The 20,179-nt window shown below is 52.8% G+C and overlaps 8 protein-coding genes across 8 annotated transcripts; 5 read left to right on the top strand and 3 right to left on the bottom strand.

Moving 5' to 3' along the window:
* Positions 1–628: 628 nt before the first annotated feature.
* On the top strand, positions 629–3,058 carry M409DRAFT_54765 (uncharacterized protein; the record flags this gene model as incomplete). Its single annotated transcript, XM_033812820.1, has 1 exon — positions 629–3,058. One exon carries the CDS (start codon positions 629–631, stop codon positions 3,056–3,058), a length of 2,430 nt encoding a protein of 809 aa, XP_033667303.1.
* A 552-nt stretch (positions 3,059–3,610) lies between these two features.
* On the top strand, positions 3,611–4,378 carry M409DRAFT_32873 (uncharacterized protein; the record flags this gene model as incomplete). Its single annotated transcript, XM_033810266.1, has 1 exon — positions 3,611–4,378. A coding segment is annotated over one exon (768 nt), but the record flags the coding sequence as incomplete, so codon positions are not given.
* Positions 4,379–4,635: 257 nt separating this feature from the next.
* M409DRAFT_23056 (uncharacterized protein) lies at positions 4,636–7,947 on the bottom strand (the record flags this gene model as incomplete). The annotated part of the gene is made up of 5 exons (XM_033806612.1): positions 4,636–5,680; positions 5,734–5,822; positions 5,892–6,594; positions 7,272–7,646; positions 7,715–7,947. 5 exons carry the CDS (start codon positions 7,945–7,947, stop codon positions 4,636–4,638), a joined length of 2,445 nt encoding a protein of 814 aa, XP_033667305.1.
* A 980-nt stretch (positions 7,948–8,927) lies between these two features.
* M409DRAFT_54768 (uncharacterized protein) lies at positions 8,928–9,681 on the top strand (the record flags this gene model as incomplete). Its single annotated transcript, XM_033812821.1, has 4 exons — positions 8,928–9,118; positions 9,177–9,228; positions 9,285–9,495; positions 9,545–9,681. The coding sequence occupies 4 exons, from the start codon at positions 8,928–8,930 to the stop codon at positions 9,679–9,681; spliced, it is 591 nt and encodes a 196-aa protein (XP_033667306.1).
* Positions 9,682–9,850: 169 nt separating this feature from the next.
* M409DRAFT_54769 (uncharacterized protein) lies at positions 9,851–10,699 on the bottom strand (the record flags this gene model as incomplete). Its single annotated transcript, XM_033812822.1, has 1 exon — positions 9,851–10,699. The coding sequence occupies one exon, from the start codon at positions 10,697–10,699 to the stop codon at positions 9,851–9,853; it is 849 nt and encodes a 282-aa protein (XP_033667307.1).
* Positions 10,700–11,190: 491 nt separating this feature from the next.
* M409DRAFT_23059 (uncharacterized protein) lies at positions 11,191–12,892 on the top strand (the record flags this gene model as incomplete). The annotated part of the gene is made up of 2 exons (XM_033806613.1): positions 11,191–11,321; positions 11,374–12,892. The coding sequence occupies 2 exons, from the start codon at positions 11,191–11,193 to the stop codon at positions 12,890–12,892; spliced, it is 1,650 nt and encodes a 549-aa protein (XP_033667308.1).
* Positions 12,893–13,209: 317 nt separating this feature from the next.
* Positions 13,210–15,308, bottom strand: M409DRAFT_66505 (uncharacterized protein; the record flags this gene model as incomplete). The annotated part of the gene is made up of 5 exons (XM_033816962.1): positions 13,210–13,920; positions 13,976–14,077; positions 14,135–14,280; positions 14,343–14,956; positions 15,079–15,308. The coding sequence occupies 5 exons, from the start codon at positions 15,306–15,308 to the stop codon at positions 13,210–13,212; spliced, it is 1,803 nt and encodes a 600-aa protein (XP_033667309.1).
* Positions 15,309–15,540: 232 nt separating this feature from the next.
* On the top strand, positions 15,541–18,843 carry M409DRAFT_66506 (uncharacterized protein; the record flags this gene model as incomplete). The annotated part of the gene is made up of 5 exons (XM_033816963.1): positions 15,541–15,609; positions 15,665–17,596; positions 18,002–18,385; positions 18,449–18,587; positions 18,656–18,843. The coding sequence occupies 5 exons, from the start codon at positions 15,541–15,543 to the stop codon at positions 18,841–18,843; spliced, it is 2,712 nt and encodes a 903-aa protein (XP_033667310.1).
* Positions 18,844–20,179: the final 1,336 nt, after the last annotated feature.

Genomic DNA, 20,179 nt, shown 5'->3' on the forward strand with positions numbered 1-20,179 from the left:
CAGACAACTATTCCATCAGGTGCTCAAACCTGGTTTCACCGAGCTGGAGGCAAGTCACTCCTTTATTATTCTTCCGGAAGTTAGCTAATGAGCATCCGGAAGACGAGTGGTCTCATCGACGTTTGATGTCGAGCAGAAAAAGGCGACCGACTTCGCGATGCTGACCAGCTAGGATGGGACGAAGATCGCGAGGATTCATGAGTACTTGGATTCAGACTTCTTTAAGACTTGTTCCCCGCAGGTCGGGGCCTGCCATGGCAAAAGGTAGGAAGTAGATAGTTGGATATGTTGAATGCCTATCCTCTGATGCGCCTTCTTCGTGACATTATTGACTCCGGATTCAAGCTAGTGGCGGTGGCGGTGGCTGTGGAAGACACAAAGTAGGTTGACTCACAGTGAGTGATTGCATCGGGTACGAGGGGGCGGGGCGCCTGACAAATCCTTGGCTGACGCTCAAAATCGACGGCGCCCCACCAGCTCGAGCTGCTGAGATGCAAATCACAAGCTGCAAACAGTCGATTAATTCGCGCATCATTCGCTCGACTTCGAACGGTTTGCGAGTCGCCAAGACAATCTGTACAGGCCCATCAAGGTGTTCGGCTTTACGACATCCACACATACCGGAGCAATGGCATCGACAGCGGACACATCTTCAGCAGCTACTGCAGACCAAGGCGGACAGAGCAGAGGCGGAAGAGGAAGAGGTAGAGGTGGCAGAGGCGGTCCACGGGGAGGCTTTGCACATCACAGCGACAGAGGCGAGGATCGGTCAAGAGGTGAAGGCGGAGGTAGAAGCCGCGGCAGAGGCAGAGGACGAGGTGGGCGTGGCAGAGGCAGAGGACAAGACAACCACTTTCAGGGCGCGACTGTAGTCTCAAATGAACAAGATGCAACGACAGCACCGCCCCCACCGCAGCCGGGAGGAACGGGCGTCTTTGGTGCTCGCCTGACCAAAGACGCCCAGGGAAACACCCAAGGCGAGTCCGGCAGTGCGCCGGCGGCAGAGGACGATGATGTCGAGGCGGAGGTGTGCTTCATCTGCGCATCGCCTGTTTCACACAACAGCGTCGCTCCCTGCAATCACCGCACATGCCACATCTGCGCCCTTCGTCTGCGAGCGTTGTACAAGACCAAAGCTTGCGCACATTGCAGAACGGAGGCCGCGACTGTCATCTTTACTGATGACCCCGAGAAGCGGTATGAGGACTACGAGACGACCGACTTCTTCCGCACCGACCAGAACTTGGGCATTAGCTATGAAAAGCCGGAGATCTTTGAAGATACGGTTCTGCTGCTCAGGTACAACTGTCCCGATGAGAGCTGTGACATCGCTTGCATGGGCTGGCCAGATCTACATCGCCACGTGCGGAGTGTGCACCAGAAAGTCATGTGCGATCTGTGCACAAGAAACAAGAAGGTCTTCACACACGAGCACGAGCTATTCACTCACCAGGAACTCCGGCGGCATGAGAAGTTTGGAGATGACAACCCGGGTGCGGTGGATCAGAGCGGATTCAAGGGCCATCCCGAGTGTGGGTTCTGTAGACAGCGCTTCTACGGAGACGACGAGCTTTTCGCTCACTGCAGAGAGCGCCACGAGCGATGCCATCTTTGTGATCGACGCACAGGTGGAGTCAACCCACAATACTTCATGAACTATGAAGCACTCGAACAGCATTTTGGAAAAGACCATTTCCCCTGCCTGGACTCGGAATGCTTGGAGAAGAAGTTTGTCGTTTTCGATTCGGAGATGGATCTCAAGGCTCACCAGTTGGAGAACCACCCCAACGGCCTGTCAAAAGATGCTCGCCGAGATGCCAGGAGAGTCGATCTGTCGTCTTTCGACTATAGACCGCAATACGTAGAACCACGCCGAGGAGGAGGAAGGAGAGCTGGCAGAGGCCGCGATCCCAATGCCGATCCTATGCCAGCCTCTTCTGGTGGACACATGAGTCGAGCAGAAATTGCCCATCAACGCGAGAGAGAGGTTCACAGCGCCCAATCAGTGGTCAGCCGCTCATTTGGTGGTCAACTTTCCCAGCCGGATCCAACGCCTGCTCAAGCTACGCAACGAGCACCGCGGAATCCAGCAGTCACTAACGCCCAGCCCGCGAATGGTACATCTGCGCCGACTTCACCACGCCCTGCCGAAGCTCTGACACCACAAGAACAAGCACGAAGACTTCGCCATGCTGCTGTGACAGAACGTGCCTCGAACCTGCTTCGCAACGACAAAGTGAAGCTTGACGAGTTTCGGGAGCGAATCTCAGCCTACCGGAAAGACAACATTAGTGCAGGCGATCTGATCGATGCGTTCTTTGCCTTGTTCGACACTGCATCTGACGATTTGGGCAAGCTTGTCAAAGAGCTTGCCGATATCTTCGAAGTGCCGGGCAAGAAGGATGCGTTACTCAAAGCCTGGTCGGACTGGAAGGCAATCAACGAGGACTACCCATCATTACCTGGACCAGCAGGTGCCAACACCACTGCAGCCGGTGTACTAGGTCAAGGCGTGGGAGCTTCTCGTGTCTTGAAGTTGAAGAGCTCCACTGCGCAAAGCTCCCGCTCAGCGGTAAGCAGGCAGGCTTCGTGGGCAGGCTCAGCTACGGCGAGTTCCTCGAACCCTTTCCCTTCACTACCCGCTTCACGAAAACCACAGTCCCGAGCACCGCCTGCCCCGACCCCGACATGGCTCGCAGTCCGCCCAGCTCCATCATCGTCATCTCCATCTCTGACTCCCTCAGCCTCTGCTCGCGCCTCCCCAGCACCAAGCAGAAACCAATCCAACACGAACCTTGCTCGCGGCAAAGATGCGTTCCCGGCATTACCCGCAGCAAAGAAGCCTACATCGACCGTCTTCTCTCCAGGTTACACCGGGTCGGGCGTTATTAGAACTATTTCCAACTTCGCTGGTGTTAATGCGTGGGGCGGTTCGAGTGCACCAGGCAGCAACGGAACAAACACACCGATATCACCGACTGATGCAGAAGACGGAGCAGCCACCGGCAAGAAAAAGGGTAATAAGGGCAAGAAGCAGATGCTATTTCAGTGGGGCTAAGCCGTGCATGTCATTGTCCTCACGCACGTGGTCGACAGGACCTGCATTAGAGCGATCTGAATAAGCTTAAGCGATTGTGTTTTGTTGGGTGGAACAAGCATGGGACATAGCAGAGCTTGAGTGCACAATGGCATTGGTGATGGCGAAGTTCTACTGATTGACTAGACCAAACGTCGCAACGGAGCCGTACAAGCTATGTGCCGTCATCAAACCAACGGCAAGTTCTCATTCCGACTCCTGTTGTTTGTGCTCTCATTCCTACTGGCTGCGGTCGAAAGTTCTACCAGAAGGATTCGCAAAATACGCTGCGTTTAGATGAATAGATGCAGCTCGGTGTTTACAGCTACGGTAACTCCCTTAGCGCTGCATACCCGAACATGAGGGCTCGCTGAGTCCCAATAGGTACGAATGTACGCGGACCCGAACACGGTTGCTGCTAACTGGAGGAACGCGGCACATATATATGAGACCATTCATTTGTTGCAGTTGACAACATAGGGCTTCATATTACGAAAGTTTCCACTCAAACCCGCACACGACAGTATTCCAGATATGGCAGACAGCACTATTGTCCTAGTCACTGGAGCGAATTCAGGGATCGGCTATGAGGCTATCAAGATCCTATTGCAGTCTGAGAAGAAATACGCCATCCTGCTAGGCGGCCGAGATGAGACGAAGGTCAACGCAGCCGTGGAGTCGGCTAAGAAGGAACTCCTAAACTCCCACAGCACCCTCGAACCCCTCGTCATCGACCTCGCCAGCGATGAGAGCATCACCAAAGCCAAAGACACCGTGGAAGCCAAATACGGCCGTATGGACGCCCTCGTGAACAACGCCGGCGTCTCCATGGATGCCACCGCCGCGGGAGGCAAAATGACCGTCCGCGAGGCCTTCAACATGAACTGGGACATCAACGTCACAGGCACGCACCTCGCCACCCACACCTTCCTACCTCTGCTACTGAAATCCTCCGACCCGCGCATCATCTTCAACACCTCCGGCATGTCCTCCCTCGCCCGCTGCTCCGACCCCACCTCCCCCTGGGTCAAATACCCCGACGCAGGCCTGCCGAAACCTTTCTCCCCAGTGGGGTACATGTCCTCCAAGACCGGGCTGAATATGGTCATGGTGCAGTGGGCGCGGCAGCTGAAGAACGACGGGGTGAAAGTCTGGGCTGTGAGTCCGGGGTTTTTGGCTACGAACCTTGGGGGTCGTCCGGAGCTTTTGAAGAAGATGGGGGCCGGGGATCCGAGTCAGGGTGGCAGGGCGCTGGTGGAGTGTGTGGAGGGCGCGAGGGATGGGGAGGTGGGGAGGGTTGTTAATGGGTTTGAGGCGGGGGTGCAGGATTGGTAGGTTCCAGGTTCGGGGGTAACGTGGAGGCCAGAAGGGTCGGGAGGAGGACGCTGTATTTGAGAGAGTAAGATTGTTTATCACGCAATAGCCGTCGTGTCTTTGGCGTTGTAGTGAGAGAATGATGTGAAGGTAGTTCTGGGTAAAAGTGCAAAAGCTCAATATGATCTTGAATCACATTCAGCCCCTTTTGCGCGCACGTCTCGTTTCGTCCTTGACCACCTATGTTAAAAGTGCGGTTCTCCCTGCCACTCTTCAAATTCCATACGCAAGATGATTCCTTGGCTCCGTTTGATTCCATCTTGGACCGTTGCGAATGTGGCCACGGGGGTGTTCCACCTTGTCAGAAAAAGGTCTTCAGCAATGGGTTCGGATTCTTGAAGCTCGCCTCTTTGAGGGGAAAAGATGCTTTGGAGAGCAGATTCCCGCCCCACAGGGGCGAGCACTTTGATGCTGTAGAATGGCTCTCGTTTATCTTGAGAACGAACTGTGGTACGACCCAGCGTGAGCGACTGCTGATCGACAATGTTGGCAAGGTGTTGTAGGGCGTTCCGGATGTATCTGTCTCGAGGACCACTGATTGTGAAGTCGCTTGATGGACTAGATTCGACGGTCGTGATCTCTGGATAACTCTTCTTGACAGCTTGTATGGCGTCCTTTAGCTGGGATAACTTTCCCGCTGAAGAGGGCGAGATCTTGGAGTCCAAGACTGGAATACTAGTGAGAACGCTAGATTTGAAGGTTGGCGCATCTGCAACCCCCGAGATAGTCCCAGATTGTAGGGGCGGGCAAGTACCCATATCGGCAAGGTACACAAGATTACCTGCTGGCATCGAGGAGCAGTCCAAAGCAGAAGGACCCAATGCGTGGTAGACATGGCCGATGGCCACCTGCATCGCGATTTGCTTGCTGTCGGGCCCGTACGTCCAGCCGCGTATTTGAACTTTGACGCCAGCAACGGCTCGGCCTGAGTATACACGGCCTAGCAAGACAGACTTGTTGCCGTCCAGAATGACGGACTTCGTGACGGAGATCAATAGTGGCGCCTTATCGCCATAGTCACGGGTTTGTGCCGCAGACCTTGTAGCATTGTTTCCACTAGGCTCTAGCAGGGTCTGGACACGGTTGCGTTGAGCTGTGACAGGATCCGGAAGCCTGAGTAGCAGCTTCAGAACGCCATATGACAGAGGCGAGTACTTGCCCATCGCGGCTTGGATGAGCTTTGTGCGGCTGCTCTGCTGCTCCTCCTTGGTGAGTTCAACACCTAGCTCGCTGGCGGTTGTTGGCGACGGGTTGGCGTACAAGCGAAAGATAGGCCCGAGTACAAGCGATTGAAACCACACTCTTTGCTCTTGTCGCCAGACTTACATTCTTGTGACCACTGCTTCTTGTCGGGCTGATAGTACCAGTCGCCCTCTTGAGTTGTATTTGAGTTAGTACGGTAGACAAGCAACTGCTTACCAAGAGGGTGAGTTGGACTTACCCATAGTTTGTTCAGAAGATCCGTGCTCGACATTCCCAATGAAGGCGCGGCTCTCTCCGCGACCTGTTCAAGTGTGAAGCCCCAGCCGTGTTCAGTGGAGCCGAAGACCACAGTGGCAGTCGGAAGGCTGACTTCTGCCATTGGTGATCCCTCCACCGCGACGTCCTTGATTGCGGCATTAAAGTCGTCAACAAGCTTAAGAACCGTCTGGTACAGCTTTTCTTGGGAATATCCTGCCTCGATCATTTGGTTCATTTTACCGATCACTAGGCTGGGCTTCACTTGCTCGGTCACGGCTTGGAGAAGCATCGCCTTCATATGAGTTGTTACTTCTCCAATGATAAAGTCGGTCAAGAAAAGTATGCTATCGGTAGAACGGAGATCTGACACGCATCCCGCAACCGAATCAACTTGATTCTCGTGAGGCAAATTGGTCAAGTATATCAGGGTTTTGACCGATTGTGCTGATGCGGGTTGAAAGCAAAGAACAGTCGGCGGCACCAGTGGCATGAAAGTCTTTGCCTGACTACTTTGTTGGACATCCGGCGGGTAGATCTTGTCGGCGACCTTCACGGTCAGGCTTGCCGCTGTCCTGAGAGATTGGAGAACGAGTGACTTTTCGACATCGTCGACGCCATAGAGCGATGCGTGGCGAACGCGAGCTGGAACACTTGCAATGCTCTCGAGCGTTTGCTTGTCTAGGCTATATCTGTTAGTCTTTGTGCACATCACCACATACGTCTGGGATTGGTTACCTGGTCATCCTCAAAGCTTGCACGCTGTATTTGATGGAAGGCTCTGGCTGAGAAACAAATACGTGCTGTGAGGTGGCCACGAGCTGCGTTTTGTACTGGCTGCGCCGAGCAATCAATTTGAGATCCTCCTCGTTGCATGCCTCTTTGGCTGCAATTTGAGTTGTCAGTCGCCAGATGATAGTTGTAGCTGCAGAAGTGCGTATTGCAGTACCTTTTCCTGGTAAGATGGCAGGATTGTGCAAGCCGCAGCTTGCAAGTATTGGTCTTTGGAGCTCTGATAAGCTGCAGCCAGAACCCGTTTGTGCTTGCGCTCATGCCGTGGCGCGTTCTAGGCATCGATGTTCAGTAGCTGGTGCAGTGGGGCGGCAAGTTCTAGTATTTTGAGTCCACATTGCGTTGCAGTGAACGCTCGAGGGTTTGGCGTTTGCATGGTCTCAAGAGATCGAGAAGTCACGTCTTACTTGTTGTTCGAGTACTTCCCATGGATTGTTGCCTGAGAGGATACTAAAGACAGAAAGAAAGTGAGCAGGGCTTGTGACGTGACCTTGAGATGATATGATCTCCGTCTTATCCGTATTTCACGGTGTGGTAGGCCTACGCCTAAACCATCTTTCCACGTTATGACATGGGTGCCGTAACATTATCTAGGACCTCATAGAGCGGGAAGTTGTCTATCAGAAACGCATCAAGTGCAGTCTCTATCACCCCGTCGACAGGCTCAAGAGTCCCAACGGTGTAGTAGCCCAGGCAAGTCGTTGTATCGTACACCAGGTTTTGAGCGGCCGGCACCGTGACAAGCGGTAACCGAACGTCGTTGCTAGCCGTGAGACCTAAAGTCAGGGTGCCGTTGACGAATGCCTCGTCGACTCCGTTATCGAGATATGAAGCGATGTCGTTGGGTGCTGGACCGAAGCGTGTGACGATGCGATGTATCGTTCGTGCTGCGTTTCGGGCCCCTTGGAGATCTTTTGCGAGGGTGACGCGGATGCCTTGGGTTTGCCTGGAGTCATTACATTTGTTAGTCTCTCATCAAACGAGTGGGACGATGGGGTAGTAATATGTACGTACATGATCACAGTGACGTTGCTCGCCAGTGGAATCGCGTTAATGTCTGCATCGGTGCCGGTCGTGAGTGCTTTGATGAGTTGCCGAAGGCCCTGTCTCTGTGCCAACTCTGTACATGCGGGAGCACACATTACAGAAGTGGAGAAGGGCAAAGCTAGCAACATAGTAAACGGCCGCATACTGTCAAATGCTCGTAGGGGTGTCACTCGGCCAGCATTCTGGAGCAGGGGCTTCATGTCTTACATGTATGTTTCAATTCGCAAGAAATTTTGCTGCTGGTGGGAATTCGGACGCAGTGGTTGCTGTAAAGGGTGCATGCTGAACTTTGAAGTCGTGCTGCTGAGACGGCGTATCCTTTGCCGTAAGACTTGGGTCGCTGGAAGGGCGCAGAGGTTACTGTTCGGGGTCCACGCTGGAAGCAGGACTCTACATCTAAGATTTTCTTCATCGCAAAAACAGATCCACTCGTCATCTCGTCATAGATATTTCATGGGGATTCGCTCGAGCTGGCGAAGTTATAGTTCTTCGCGACAACTGCCTCCTTCTCAAGCGGCTCTTGACATTCTTCCAAATACGCGTCTTCCTTCTTTCCCCACCGCCGCTGGTGGGTCTTATGGCCACGACGACAAGTCCAGCGTCCTTGTTAAACTCTGGCATTTGGGATGACGAGATTGGAAAGATTTAGTTGCTGGGGCGCCGTCAAGTCGCGTATCATGAAGAGGAAAGGGCAGGGTGAAGTCGTTTCGGAGAAAGAGGCTGGCCGGGGCATGGGCTGCAGCACGACCGTTGCGTTTCCTGCAAACATCCGCTAGCGCCTACCCCGTTTCATTCACTTTGACTGGCTCGGCACAGACCAGCTTCTCATCCGAGGCAATCTTACCACGTCACTCTGCATCGAGATCTGCTCTTCTTCTCTCATCAACCACAAAGCTTTTCGCCAAGAGAGAAGCAACCATTGACCTCGGGCTCATCCTACGGCATAGGTCCAAATAGGCAAGCGAACAACAATGGCCTCCGCACTGTGTATGATGCTCGACGGCGTCGGTGAGGTTAGATCTGATGGTCCAGAATTAGTGTCGTTACTGTTGAGCCTCCAATGTGAGTGTCTCTTCTTGTTTAAAAGACCTATCCGTATAGATATCAGGACAAGCTAGAGATCCTTCCGACGCCTGAAAACGGGTCGCCTGAGATTGAAAGGAGCTAAACAACAGCAAATATGGCGACACCGGGAGCATGGCTCGCCACTGAGATGCCCAAGGAGTGTCTGGGCGACTTCGACAAGATTCAGTGGGTCCAAGACATCGTCAATGACCCCGAGTGCAAGGAGATTCCGTTCCAATCCAGGACCATCACCAGAAATTCCACCCTGCACTCGCTGTTCAATCGAACTCTCGCTACACTGGATACGTATGCACTTCCACATTTGAGCAAGAGAATCGGCCAGCTGACTTTTTATTCTACACAGCCTTCGTGCTTGCCAGTCTTTTTTGCGACTGAGACCTGTCAAGGAAAACGAGGTATGAGCGAAGAAGTTCTAAGGGAAGCTACACTCAAAGCTGACATTCAGTATTAGAATCCTGACACCGACGATGGTAAGAAGAAAGAAGCGCTCTTGGTGGCAAGTATGGGTCACGGCTTGGATGGTCATCCTGGACTGGCACACGGCGGTACCATCGCTACACTTTTCGACGAAGGACTATCTCTTGGAGCACTGCAAGTTCTCGATAAAGCTTTCATGACAGCACATTCGTTCATCAAGTACAAGGCTGCTGTTCCGACGCCGAGTAAGTCAACTCCTGTGCTCTGTGGTCATAAGTACTAATGGTTGGACAGGTGTGGTGCTGCTCCGATGCTATTGCGAGAAGTGGGAGGGCAGGAAAGCCTGGATCAAGGGAACAATGGAGGATGGCGAGGGAAAGATTTACGCCGAGGCCGAGAGTTTGTTCATCATCGCCAAAACCAAGTTGTAAGCATAGGAACGTAAATAAAAGCTAATGTTTTTCTCTCGAGGGCAAACGAGACATTGACTCTGTGCTAAATATAATTCGTAGTTATGCCATACCAGACACCTTCTTGAAATGCTGCCAAGGCCCCAGAACTCGACTACTTGACTGTTTCGACCGCCCTGCATTGTTCACCTCATCTCGAAGTATAGCCTCCATCGACAGCCAGCGCAGACCCGGTCACGAATGAACTTCTTCCTCCAGCCAAGTAAAGCACCCCATCGGCAATCTCACTTGGCTGGCCCATCCGCTCCATTGGTACAGCTGTGGACACTCGCTGCTTCATGGCCTCCAGGATCTGTGGATTTTTGGTCGTCAATGGCGTCTCGGTGTATCCCGGCAGAATGGCGTTGATCCTTAATCCGTCCTTTGCGTAGTCCTCGGATGCGGATCGAGTAAGCCCCATGATGCCGTGTTTCGTGGCAGTATACGCCGCTGACTGTGCTATCCCGACGACGCCTTGAATGGATGAAAAGTTGACGATGGAGCCTCGTTGCAATGGACGTCCGTTGATTGACGAACGAATTGGCTCTTGGTTAAGCATGATCTTTGCTGCAGCCCGAAGTACGAAGAAAGTCCCGGTCAAGTTCACATCGATTATGCGCTGCCAGTCGTTCGTCTCTGCGAAAGCCACACCGCCGGCATGCTTCATTGCGATTCCGGCTGCATTTACGACGTAATCGAGGCGACCAAACTTGCTGGCTGCATCATTGACAGCATTCACGACTTGAGTCTCGCTTGTCACATCGACCTGGTAGATTTCGATCTGGCATTCGGAGCTATGGCTTGTGCCATTTGGGGCGTCGTTTTCTTTTCCCGATTTCGATTGCAAGGCTTGTAGTTCGCTTCGTACGTTCTCCAGTGCTTCGAGACTAACATCGAGGAGAGCAACGCCCGAACTGCCTTCCTTCACGAAACCGTGAGCACAGGCTCTGCCAATGCCGGAAGCTGCGCCAGTGATCAATGCGAAGCCTGGAACGTCCATCACTTGACGAAATAATCAGATCCAGGAGAGTAGTAACAGAACGAATTGGTGATTTCAGCTGAATAGCAGGACTGAGGCACCAAGCAGTTCTCCAGATGAAGTACCTCTCAATATCTTCGAACCATCGGCCCACCATGAAAAGACTCGGGTTCTTGGCCCCTGAGCAGTTCGAAGGGAGCTTTTCAAAGAGGCAAGTCACGGCCGGTCCCGTATCAAGCTCGATACACTACCAGAGAAGAGCTCGCCACTCGAACAGCAACTATCAGCCTAAGAAGGGGCGCGGTTATTGAGTATGGACCAGCATGTCGACTCTTGCTAACTCGCTGCAACTGTCAAGGTTTGATCCGATTGCCTTCACAGCTTGCGCTGCCGAGCTTCACAACAGATAAGAGGTCCCCGTGCTCTTCCAAATCATCGAAGTTATTGTCCTACAACACCTCTGCTGAATATTAATTTCGAGCATGTCGTCCTCCCAACAATCACCTGACACCATGCATGACGTGCTCATCCTCGGAGCTGGCCTTTCTGGGCTCTACAGCCTCTACTCAATCCGCAAACGATTTCCGTCGTGGCGAGTCAAAGCTCTTGAAGCAGGAGGCGACGTTGGAGGTACTTGGTACTGGTAAGCGTGCAAACTCAGCCAATCTAGAAAGCCATTTCTGATGGCTGTACAGGAATTCATATCCAGGATGCCGCATTGATACTGAGTCACTTTCGTACTGCTTCTCTTTCGACAAGGAGCTTCTCGAAGAATGGGACTGGAAGGAGCAGTTTGCGACTCAAGCCGAAACTCATAACTATGTGAAGCATGTTGCTCAGAAGCACGACTTGTATAAGGACATACAGTTCAACACACGCATCAAGTCAGCATGTTGGGACCAAGCACAACGATACTGGACATTCATTGACGAGGCTGGCGAACAACACAAGACTAGATTCTTCGTTTCGTGCTTGGGATTTCTGTCCTCTCCCACATTGCCCGATATCCCTGGCATTCGTGACTTCGCCGGAGACGCATTTCACACCAGTCGCTGGCCTGCCCATCTCGATCTCAGCCGAGACTTCGCCAACAAGCGCATTGGAGTCATTGGCACTGGAGCAACGGGAATTCAGACGATCACAGCAGTATCGAAGGAGCCATCGATCAAATCTTTGACTGTTTTCCAGCGAACGGCAAATTGGTCGGCTCCGTTGCACAACTCTGAAATCACTCCTGAGGAAATGACCAAGCACAAAGCTGGATATGACAACCTGTTTGCGAGATGTGCTGAGACGCCCACTTGTTTCCTCCACGCTGCCGATCCCCGGAAGTCGTTGGACATATCCAAAGATGAGAGACATGCTTTATGGGAGAAGCTGTACTCCGAGCCTGGCTTTGCGAAGTGGCTTGGTGTCTTCAGCGACACGTACACCAACAGAGAAGCGAACAAGCTGTACTCTGACTTCATGGCGGAAAAGATTCGCCAGAGAGTCCACGATGCTGCCGTGGCAGACAGCCTCATTCCCAAGAACCACGGCTTTGGCACGAGACGAGTCCCGCTCGAAAGCGGCTACTTCGAAGCCTACAACCGATCAAACGTCCATCTGGTCGATCTGCAGAAGACGCCAGTTGAGCAGGTCACTCCCAGCGGCATCCGCACGAGCGATGGCGTCGACCATGAACTTGACATCTTGATCTTCGCCACTGGATTCGACGCCATTACCGGAGCATTCAACGCTATCGACTGGCACGCTAAAGAAGACAGGCCTCTCACATCGACAGAAGATAGTCCACGAGCGGAGCACGCAATCTGGGTCGATCAACGACCACGAACATTCTTAGGATTGACCGTCCCTTCCATGCCTAATATGTTCATGGTGTTAGGCCCACATCAACCGTTCGGCAATGCGACAAGAAGCATCGAGCATGCCGTGGAAGTCATCACCAACATGCTGGATTATTGTGAAGAGCACGACTATACGTACGTGGAGCCGACGGAGGAGGCTGTTGATGAATGGACCGATCATGTTATTGAATGTGGCAAGGCATCGGTGTTGATCAACGAAGTGGATAGTTGGATGACGGGGATCAACAAGAATGTCAAGGGGAAGACTGTGAGGAGTGTGGTGAGGTACTCGGGCAGTGCGATTGAGTATCGGAGAAGATGTCAGGAGTGTAAGGAGAGCGGGTACAAGGGGTTGACATTTTCTTAGCGAAACTGTCAGATCGACAGTGACGAAATCAATACTCAGCGGTCCTAGCACTTTTCCATTGCATTTTTGGGATCCAGTACTCCGCTCTCTACCCTTTTCTTGCATTTTCTTGCATAGTAGCAGTCAGCTATGATTTTCTCGAGGAAATCAGCTATTGCCAATGCTCGGTGTCATTTTGTTGCTTGCGGGAGGGTCTTACGTCCTCGACATAGGTGTTTTCAAGGGCAGTAGCATTCGTTTATGCGTGGTCGGTCAAGTGTGATCGTTTATTGTGTGTGTACAGTACACCATGGTAACGTAACAAGTAACAATAGCTCTCACTCCCAAATAGCCTTCACGGCCTTGATCGCTTTATTTCCTGGCTTGCCTCCATTATCGATTTCCTCATTGACCTGCATTTCTTCACTGTCTTCCACTTCGCGAAGCCCGGTGTGAAGGTCTAGCTCCGTTGGTGCATACATCCACTTCTCCTTCCTGTTGAAGAGCAACTTGTGTCCGATCCATAGGAGCAAGAATACTGGAATTCCTAAATACGTAGTCAAGAACGAGCTTGCCGTAAAGCGCCCTGGATAGAACACCGTGAATCCGTTACACAGCAGCAGAAAGACGAAGGTCGGGAGACAGATCCATGCAGCGTATGGTTGAAAGCGAGACGAATAGGCGACTTCGACTCCTTGAGCCTGGCAGCCCTTCCGGAAGCGTAGAAATATCACACAACAGACCGCCCACGAGGTATATCCCGCCGTATTGGTCAAAGAGATGAACCAGTTGAAGACCTCGCCGGCTTGCGAACTGACATTCAGGTAGGCAAGCAGGCAAAAGCAGCTGCTTGCTGCAACGGCGTATATCGGCAGGCCGTATTTGGTGCATCTCGCGAAGATACGAGGGGCGTCTCCAGCGACTGCGAGGGAGAAGAGGGCTCTGCTGCTCATGAAGAGGTATGAGTTCCCGGCACTCCAGGCGCTTGTGAGGATGCCGGCATTGACAACGGATGGGAGGACCGAGATGCCGGCGTTTTGGATGGCGATCTGTCTCTCATCAGTAACTACGTCTGTAATCTAGGACGATGAGCATGGCACTTACAACCCAAGGAGAAGCATTGGCATTGCCTTGTCCTGAAGTCAGGCTCTTCGCGTTGGAGTTGCAGATAGCACCAATGGCTATTGCTCCCAGGACGTAGAAGAACTAGGAATCTGGTTAGCACGTCTTGAGGTCATATCTTTGACTTGATGAAACCCTTACAATCAGTCGATAGAAGAATCTCCTGGCCGCAGTCGGAAGATTCTTCCTCGGGTTGTACATCTCGCCAGTCATAAAGATCATGAGCTCTGGCCCAAAGTAAAAGCTGAAGCCAGCGAACACCCAGACATACAAGAAGGATGTAAACTCTCCTCCAGATCCAGCCACGAGGTACGGTTTCGTGGCACCAGGGTTGTTCCAATAACGAAACCGATTCGATCGTGGTTAGGACCACCTCCCAACATTAGGACGATCGAGAGTATGAGGAGGCCGATGAGCATTATCACCTTGATTCCCGCGAACCAGAACTCTGTCTCCGCGTAGATAGCCACCGGAGACAAGTTCAAGGCGACGATAATGACCAACATGATTGTGATCCAGACCGCAACAGGAACATCATTCGGCCAGTAGTTTATGACGATACTAGCAGCCGTGATCTCGTAGGCATTGATTCCGAACGAGTAGAAGTACAACCAGCCCAAAGCAAATCCAAGTGATTTCGAAACATATCGGCCGCAGTAGTATGCCATGGACGCCCCTTCAACAGGTAGGTATGCGCCTACTTCGATGACCGCAGTAACGACACCATACACGAGGAGTGAGGTCAAGCAGTATGCCACGAGCAGGAAGCCAGGTCCGCCCATTGCGAGAGCTTGTCCTGAACCGACGAAAAGGCCGGTGCCGATAGAGCCTCCAATGGCTATCATTTGAGCATGACGAGATTTGATACGTCTATTGGTGCCGGCGTGTGTGGCTATGGTCTCTCCGACCTTGCAGCTCTCCACTTGTGTGAGGTCGTTGACATTGTCTGTTGTCTTCTCTTTGCTGTATGTCGCGTATATGTGACCATGTGAGGACGTTGAAGAGGCCATGTTGAGAGTAAAGCTCTGAAAAAGACCACGTATCACGTACTGATGAAACGATGGTTCTACAGTACGGAGACGGACTACGAGGGAGCATCACGTCCATTATGAAGTCTCCTTTCTACGCGCCAAAGCTGTCCGCCCAGCCGTGGCTTATCATCAAGTATCCTGGAGGCGTCATCCAGACCTCGCGGCACTGCTGCTTGGGAGTTATCGAAGATAAGGACCCGAGAGCAACAGAAGCGCTTTCGACAGTGGTCGGCAAGGCTGGACTCCTGATAGAGACATTCGACCAATGACAGCGAGGCAGTCATGTGACGCTTCTCAAAGAGGCAGTTTTCGGCCAGGAAGAACTTCGGCCCGTCAGATGCCGACGCCTGCCTATATGAAAAGAGCTTTCCTTCTCGTTATCAGACTTGAGCTTTGCCGCCGACAAGATCTAGAAACACAACGTGTGATCAGCACTAATCTGCTATGACTTTCCCATCTCCGCACGAGCAGCAAGTGACAGCACTCATCGAGCGCTGATGTCTTGCTTGATTCCAGATGGAGGGCGCTACACACAGCAGCGCAGGCAATGGCAAGCGAACACGCTCATTTGGTGGATGTGCCACCGTACGTCTCAAATCAAGCAAGGCTGTCTACACCTCGCTAACAGCCGTCACTCTAGTGTCGCGGCCGCAGAATCAAGTGTGACGAAGCTCGACCCATTTGTTCCAGGTGCAGAGAAGCAGGTATAGTATGTGGGTACGAAGCGAGCCTTTCCTTCGACTCAGACGATGTCGTGGCCGGAGGGCAAGCCCCTCGCTACCGACGAACGATGCTGTCTTTGGCACAAAGAGTGGAAATGACCGAAAAGATCGTGTCGCTCGTGCCTTCACACTTGGCACATTTTCACATCTCGAAGATCGAAAGTCAGTGCGAAGGCATTCCAGATCTGGAAGAGGTTGATATCCATCATGGTCCGTTCGGAGCATTCAGAGTCCTGAGCGAGTCCCACGCGGATGGTACAGACTCACCGCCTTGTGTGGTCGCTCATGGTGCAGTGGCTGGCGCAATTGATGCTGTCGATGAGGAAGTGCCACATGCTGTCAACACCCTGATGTCCCCCAACACGCAGGCTGCGTTGGACTCTTTGATTGAGAGTTCCGCCTACGAACTTGACCTGGCTCTCTGGGACGCTGCAACAGGCTTTGATGGGTTCACCAACCTAGACCCCGACAACTTTGATCCGACAATGCGTTTCGAACCTTTTCACATGCCGCTCCTGGCGCCAGACAATACCAGGCCGTGCAACTCAAGCGATACTCGCCCTGAGAGCCACTTCACAATCTCCCGATCCATCACGCCCGTGACCTGCGCCCAAATCGACATTCCACAAAGTGCGTGGGTCTTGCTAAAGCACTACTTGAATAATGTTCTGAAAGCCATGACGCCGTTCCATCATAGCAAGACTCCATGGCATATATTATTCGTCCCACTGGTCAAGAACTGCCTTGCTGGACTCGCATTACAGGATGAGGTGGACCGAGCTACTTTGTGCGTCTTCTACGGAACTCTAGCGATCAGTGCTTCCAGCCTCAGCGGTGCCTCGGACTCCAACAGTTGGGCACGAAAGAGCGATACATACCGGGAAAAGGCTTACGAACACGCAAAGGCTTCTTTGGAGACTGCATATGACAGGCCGAAGAAAGCCAAGTATAAGACGAAACTGATGGCTCTCCTTACCATGGCACAGATGTCGATCGTGGCCGGACAGCAAGACCAGACCGAGTACTTTCTCCTGGAGGCAGAGAAATTCATCCGCATGAGAGGGCTGAATCGCAGGAAATCGAGGAAAGTCAGACTCTTACATCATTGCTACGCGTATGAGAGGATCTTCTTCGAGAGCACCCTCGTTCGAAATCCTGCGAATCAGTACTACCACCATGTACGACGGGTTATCGAGGACAGTGGTGCCAGTGCCTATAGCAAAGATAGCCTGTCCTTCCGGCTGAGTAGATGGGAGAATCTGGAAACGGACATGCTTGTACTGAAAGATCGCGAGTCTGGCGAGAATGACCTGCATCTGCAGATCCCTGGGACGTGGCTCGAGACGCTTTACCCCGAGATCTTTGGCGTGCCAGAAGTGCATCTACTCCTCGTCTCGTTGATCATCAGGCTATCGCGAGAGCGAGACGTCGAAGAGCTGGAAGACGCTCCAGTTAATCTCGATCTCAAGACGTTTATGAAAAGAGCCAAGGCCATCGAAAGGATGGTTTTGCTCCAGCGCCCTCCAACTCCAACTCCGAACACAGGTCTGGCCCATCTCATCGAAGCCACGTATCATGCTCTTGTCATATTCTTCTATCGCAAGATTCACGATGTCGATCGTTCGATGCTCCAGCACGAAGTTTCGAGCGTTCGAGATTGCTTGCTGCGGTATGAAGGTTCGAACACAGAGAGAGGTTTTGCGTCGATGAGACTTGTCTGGCCAGCTCATGTAGCGGCATGCGAAGCCGAGGAGCCGACGATGCAGTCATCGTTCTTGGAGTGGTTCGAGAGAGCCGCACGAGATAGCGGACTGCCCCTTTTTACTACCAAGCTGGCTAGTATCAAGGATGTGTGGATGGAGAAGCAGGCTGGTGCGATTACCGGGGTTACGGTACCTTGACCGAGCAGCAGAAGTCGAAGAAATCTGTCGCTGCAAAGAGCTGACCTGCACAATCTGGAAGAGCTGCTTCGGTACCGCGAACAAGATCCTGGTACAAGGCTGGGGTAGCCTTCCTCTTTGAACAAAACCCAAAATCATGTGGGTCCTCAAGAGCTCTCGACAAGTGGAGGTCCTCCTGTCCATATCTCTGACCTTCTGATACTCAACGTCGTCGGCCCAAGCACCAATAGCCTCGCTGCAGTCACAATCAGCGACAGGCAACCTCACAATGACATCCTCATTCGAAGGCAAAGTTGTAAGTTTACTTAGCAATCATCAAAAGACAGGACAAGTAACTGAACAGAACCCTCCCAGATCGCTATAACAGGCGCCGCCTCCGGCATGGGCCTCGCAACAGCCCAACTCCTCGCCTGCCGCGGCGCCATCATCTCCCTCGCAGACATAAACGAAACCACGCTCCAAACCGCAACGTCCTCCCTCCAGGGAGGTCTCGAAAGACATATGCACGCCGTCTGTGATGTCACGTCCTCTGCGTCCGTAGACTACTGGATTGAGTCGACTGTAGAGAGTTTCGGTCGACTGGATGGAGCGGTGAACATGGCCGGGATCATCAGACCGGCCAAGAACATCACTGAGATGAGCGATGAGGATTGGGATTTGACGTTCGCGGTGAATGCGCGGGGAGTGTTTAATTGTTTGAGGGCGCAGTTGAGGGAGCTTGGGGAGAAGGGGAGTATCGTGAGTCTTCGTTCCCATCTTCTACACCCAGAACGAAAGACGAGGCTGACGGAAAAGCTGTAGGTGTCAGCAGCCAGCACCTTCGGCCAATTCGGCGCTCCAGGTAACGCAGCGTACTGTGGCTCGAAAGCAGCAGTTATTGGATTGACGAGGACGGCTGCGAAGGAGAATCAGCATGTTAGGGTGAATTGTGTGTCGCCTGGTTAGTTGTCTCATCCGCGTCTATCACTCTCTCACCTATTGTGTCTGATAAACTTCTGTCTCGAACAGGATCTGTCAATACCCCGATGTCTCGAGGCGAGGACCCCGAGCACGTGAAACGAGGCCTCCAGGTTACCGCGCAGAAGCGAAGGGCAGAGCCGATCGAGATCGCGAATGTGATTGCTTTCTTGTTGAGCGACGAGGCTTCCTTTGTGACGGGCGCTGTGTATAACGTCGATGGGGGATGGGTATGTTAGAGAGAGGACGACGGGGAAAAGAGCAAGTAAAGCACAAGGTCTTGGATCGTTGCAGGCGGTCATTTCCAATATCCAAAAAACATCTGCAAGACTATCAAAATCAGAAAAACTCCCAAATGCCCAAGCACCGTTCGTCGTTTCCATCCGATTTGCCAAAAAGTAATCTCAAAAATTCCCGTCAAAACATTAAGGTCTATACATTGATGTTGTTCTCATAGCCCCCCGGGGCGAGATCGGGCAGAAAGTCGTCAAAATCCTTTTGCTCAAAAGCAGCAAGTAGTAATCTGTCTGGGTTTTCGTAATCCGTGAAGGTCAATAAGTAGGTAGTATCGTGAAGGTGATTTTCCAGTGATTACGCCACGCCATGCTTGGGCAATCCAGTTCAAAACAGTAATATCAAGCGGATATCAAAGTGCGCTTCTACCAGGAGGAAGAGCTCCAGCTGCTGGAGTCCTTGTGGATGGCACCCTCTTTACAGAAGTGACCATCCTTGACGTCGGTCCAGTACCAGCGCCAGTGGCCGTCGTTGTACTGGCAGTGACCGTACATCGACTCGCCCTTGCATTGAAGCTTCTCGTCGGGCGAGCAAGGAGCGCCGGGAGACTTGTGGACGATTTCCTTCGTCTCGGCGGAGTGCTGGAAGGCTGGAGAGGATGGAGCCGCTGCGGACGGGGCGGCAGTGGACTCGGTGCATGTCGTGGAAGAGGAAATTTCAGAGGGTCGAATGACCTCTGCAGGTGCCGTTGCAATGTGCATGTGAGAATAGCTCGTAACGGAGGGTGCGTTCTCCGTCGGATGTGAGAGCTCGCCAGTAGGGGCCGGCGAAACAGTCTTGTGAGGAGCTTCGACGCCGGTTGAGGCCGGTGCTTCGAAGTGAGCAGATGGAGCGATGCCACTTGGTGCGGTGAAAGAGGCCTGCAAGTGAGGAACTTCACCAGTCGAGGCTGGCGCCTTGACAGAGGGCAATTCAGCGCTGGGGGAGCTGAACGCAATGGATGATGCTGAAACCCTGGGGTACAACTCGCCCACCGGAGCAGTCTCGAGCACCATAGATTTGGAGATAGGCGCGGTGGCGCTTGGGAAGGTCGGTGTGGTCAAATTAGCGGCAGGGCTCGACAGTGCAACCGAAGGCGAGGAAGCGGTTGCCAATTCGACGGGGACTGAGGTAGCGTTTGCGATTGCTAGAGAAGATGGTGCGGTTGCGAGCACAATCGAGGACGAAGGCGCAGTTGGGATAATAAGCTGGGAGGTTGGTGCGGTTGCAAGGACAACCGAGGACGAAGGCGCCGTGGGGAAAGCCAACGAAGACAGAGTCGTGTTGGCCAGTGCAATAGAA

The sequence above is a fragment of the Zasmidium cellare genome (genome assembly GCF_010093935.1).
Source record: "Zasmidium cellare ATCC 36951 unplaced genomic scaffold M409scaffold_18, whole genome shotgun sequence".
NCBI classification, from domain to species: domain Eukaryota; kingdom Fungi; phylum Ascomycota; class Dothideomycetes; order Mycosphaerellales; family Mycosphaerellaceae; genus Zasmidium; species Zasmidium cellare.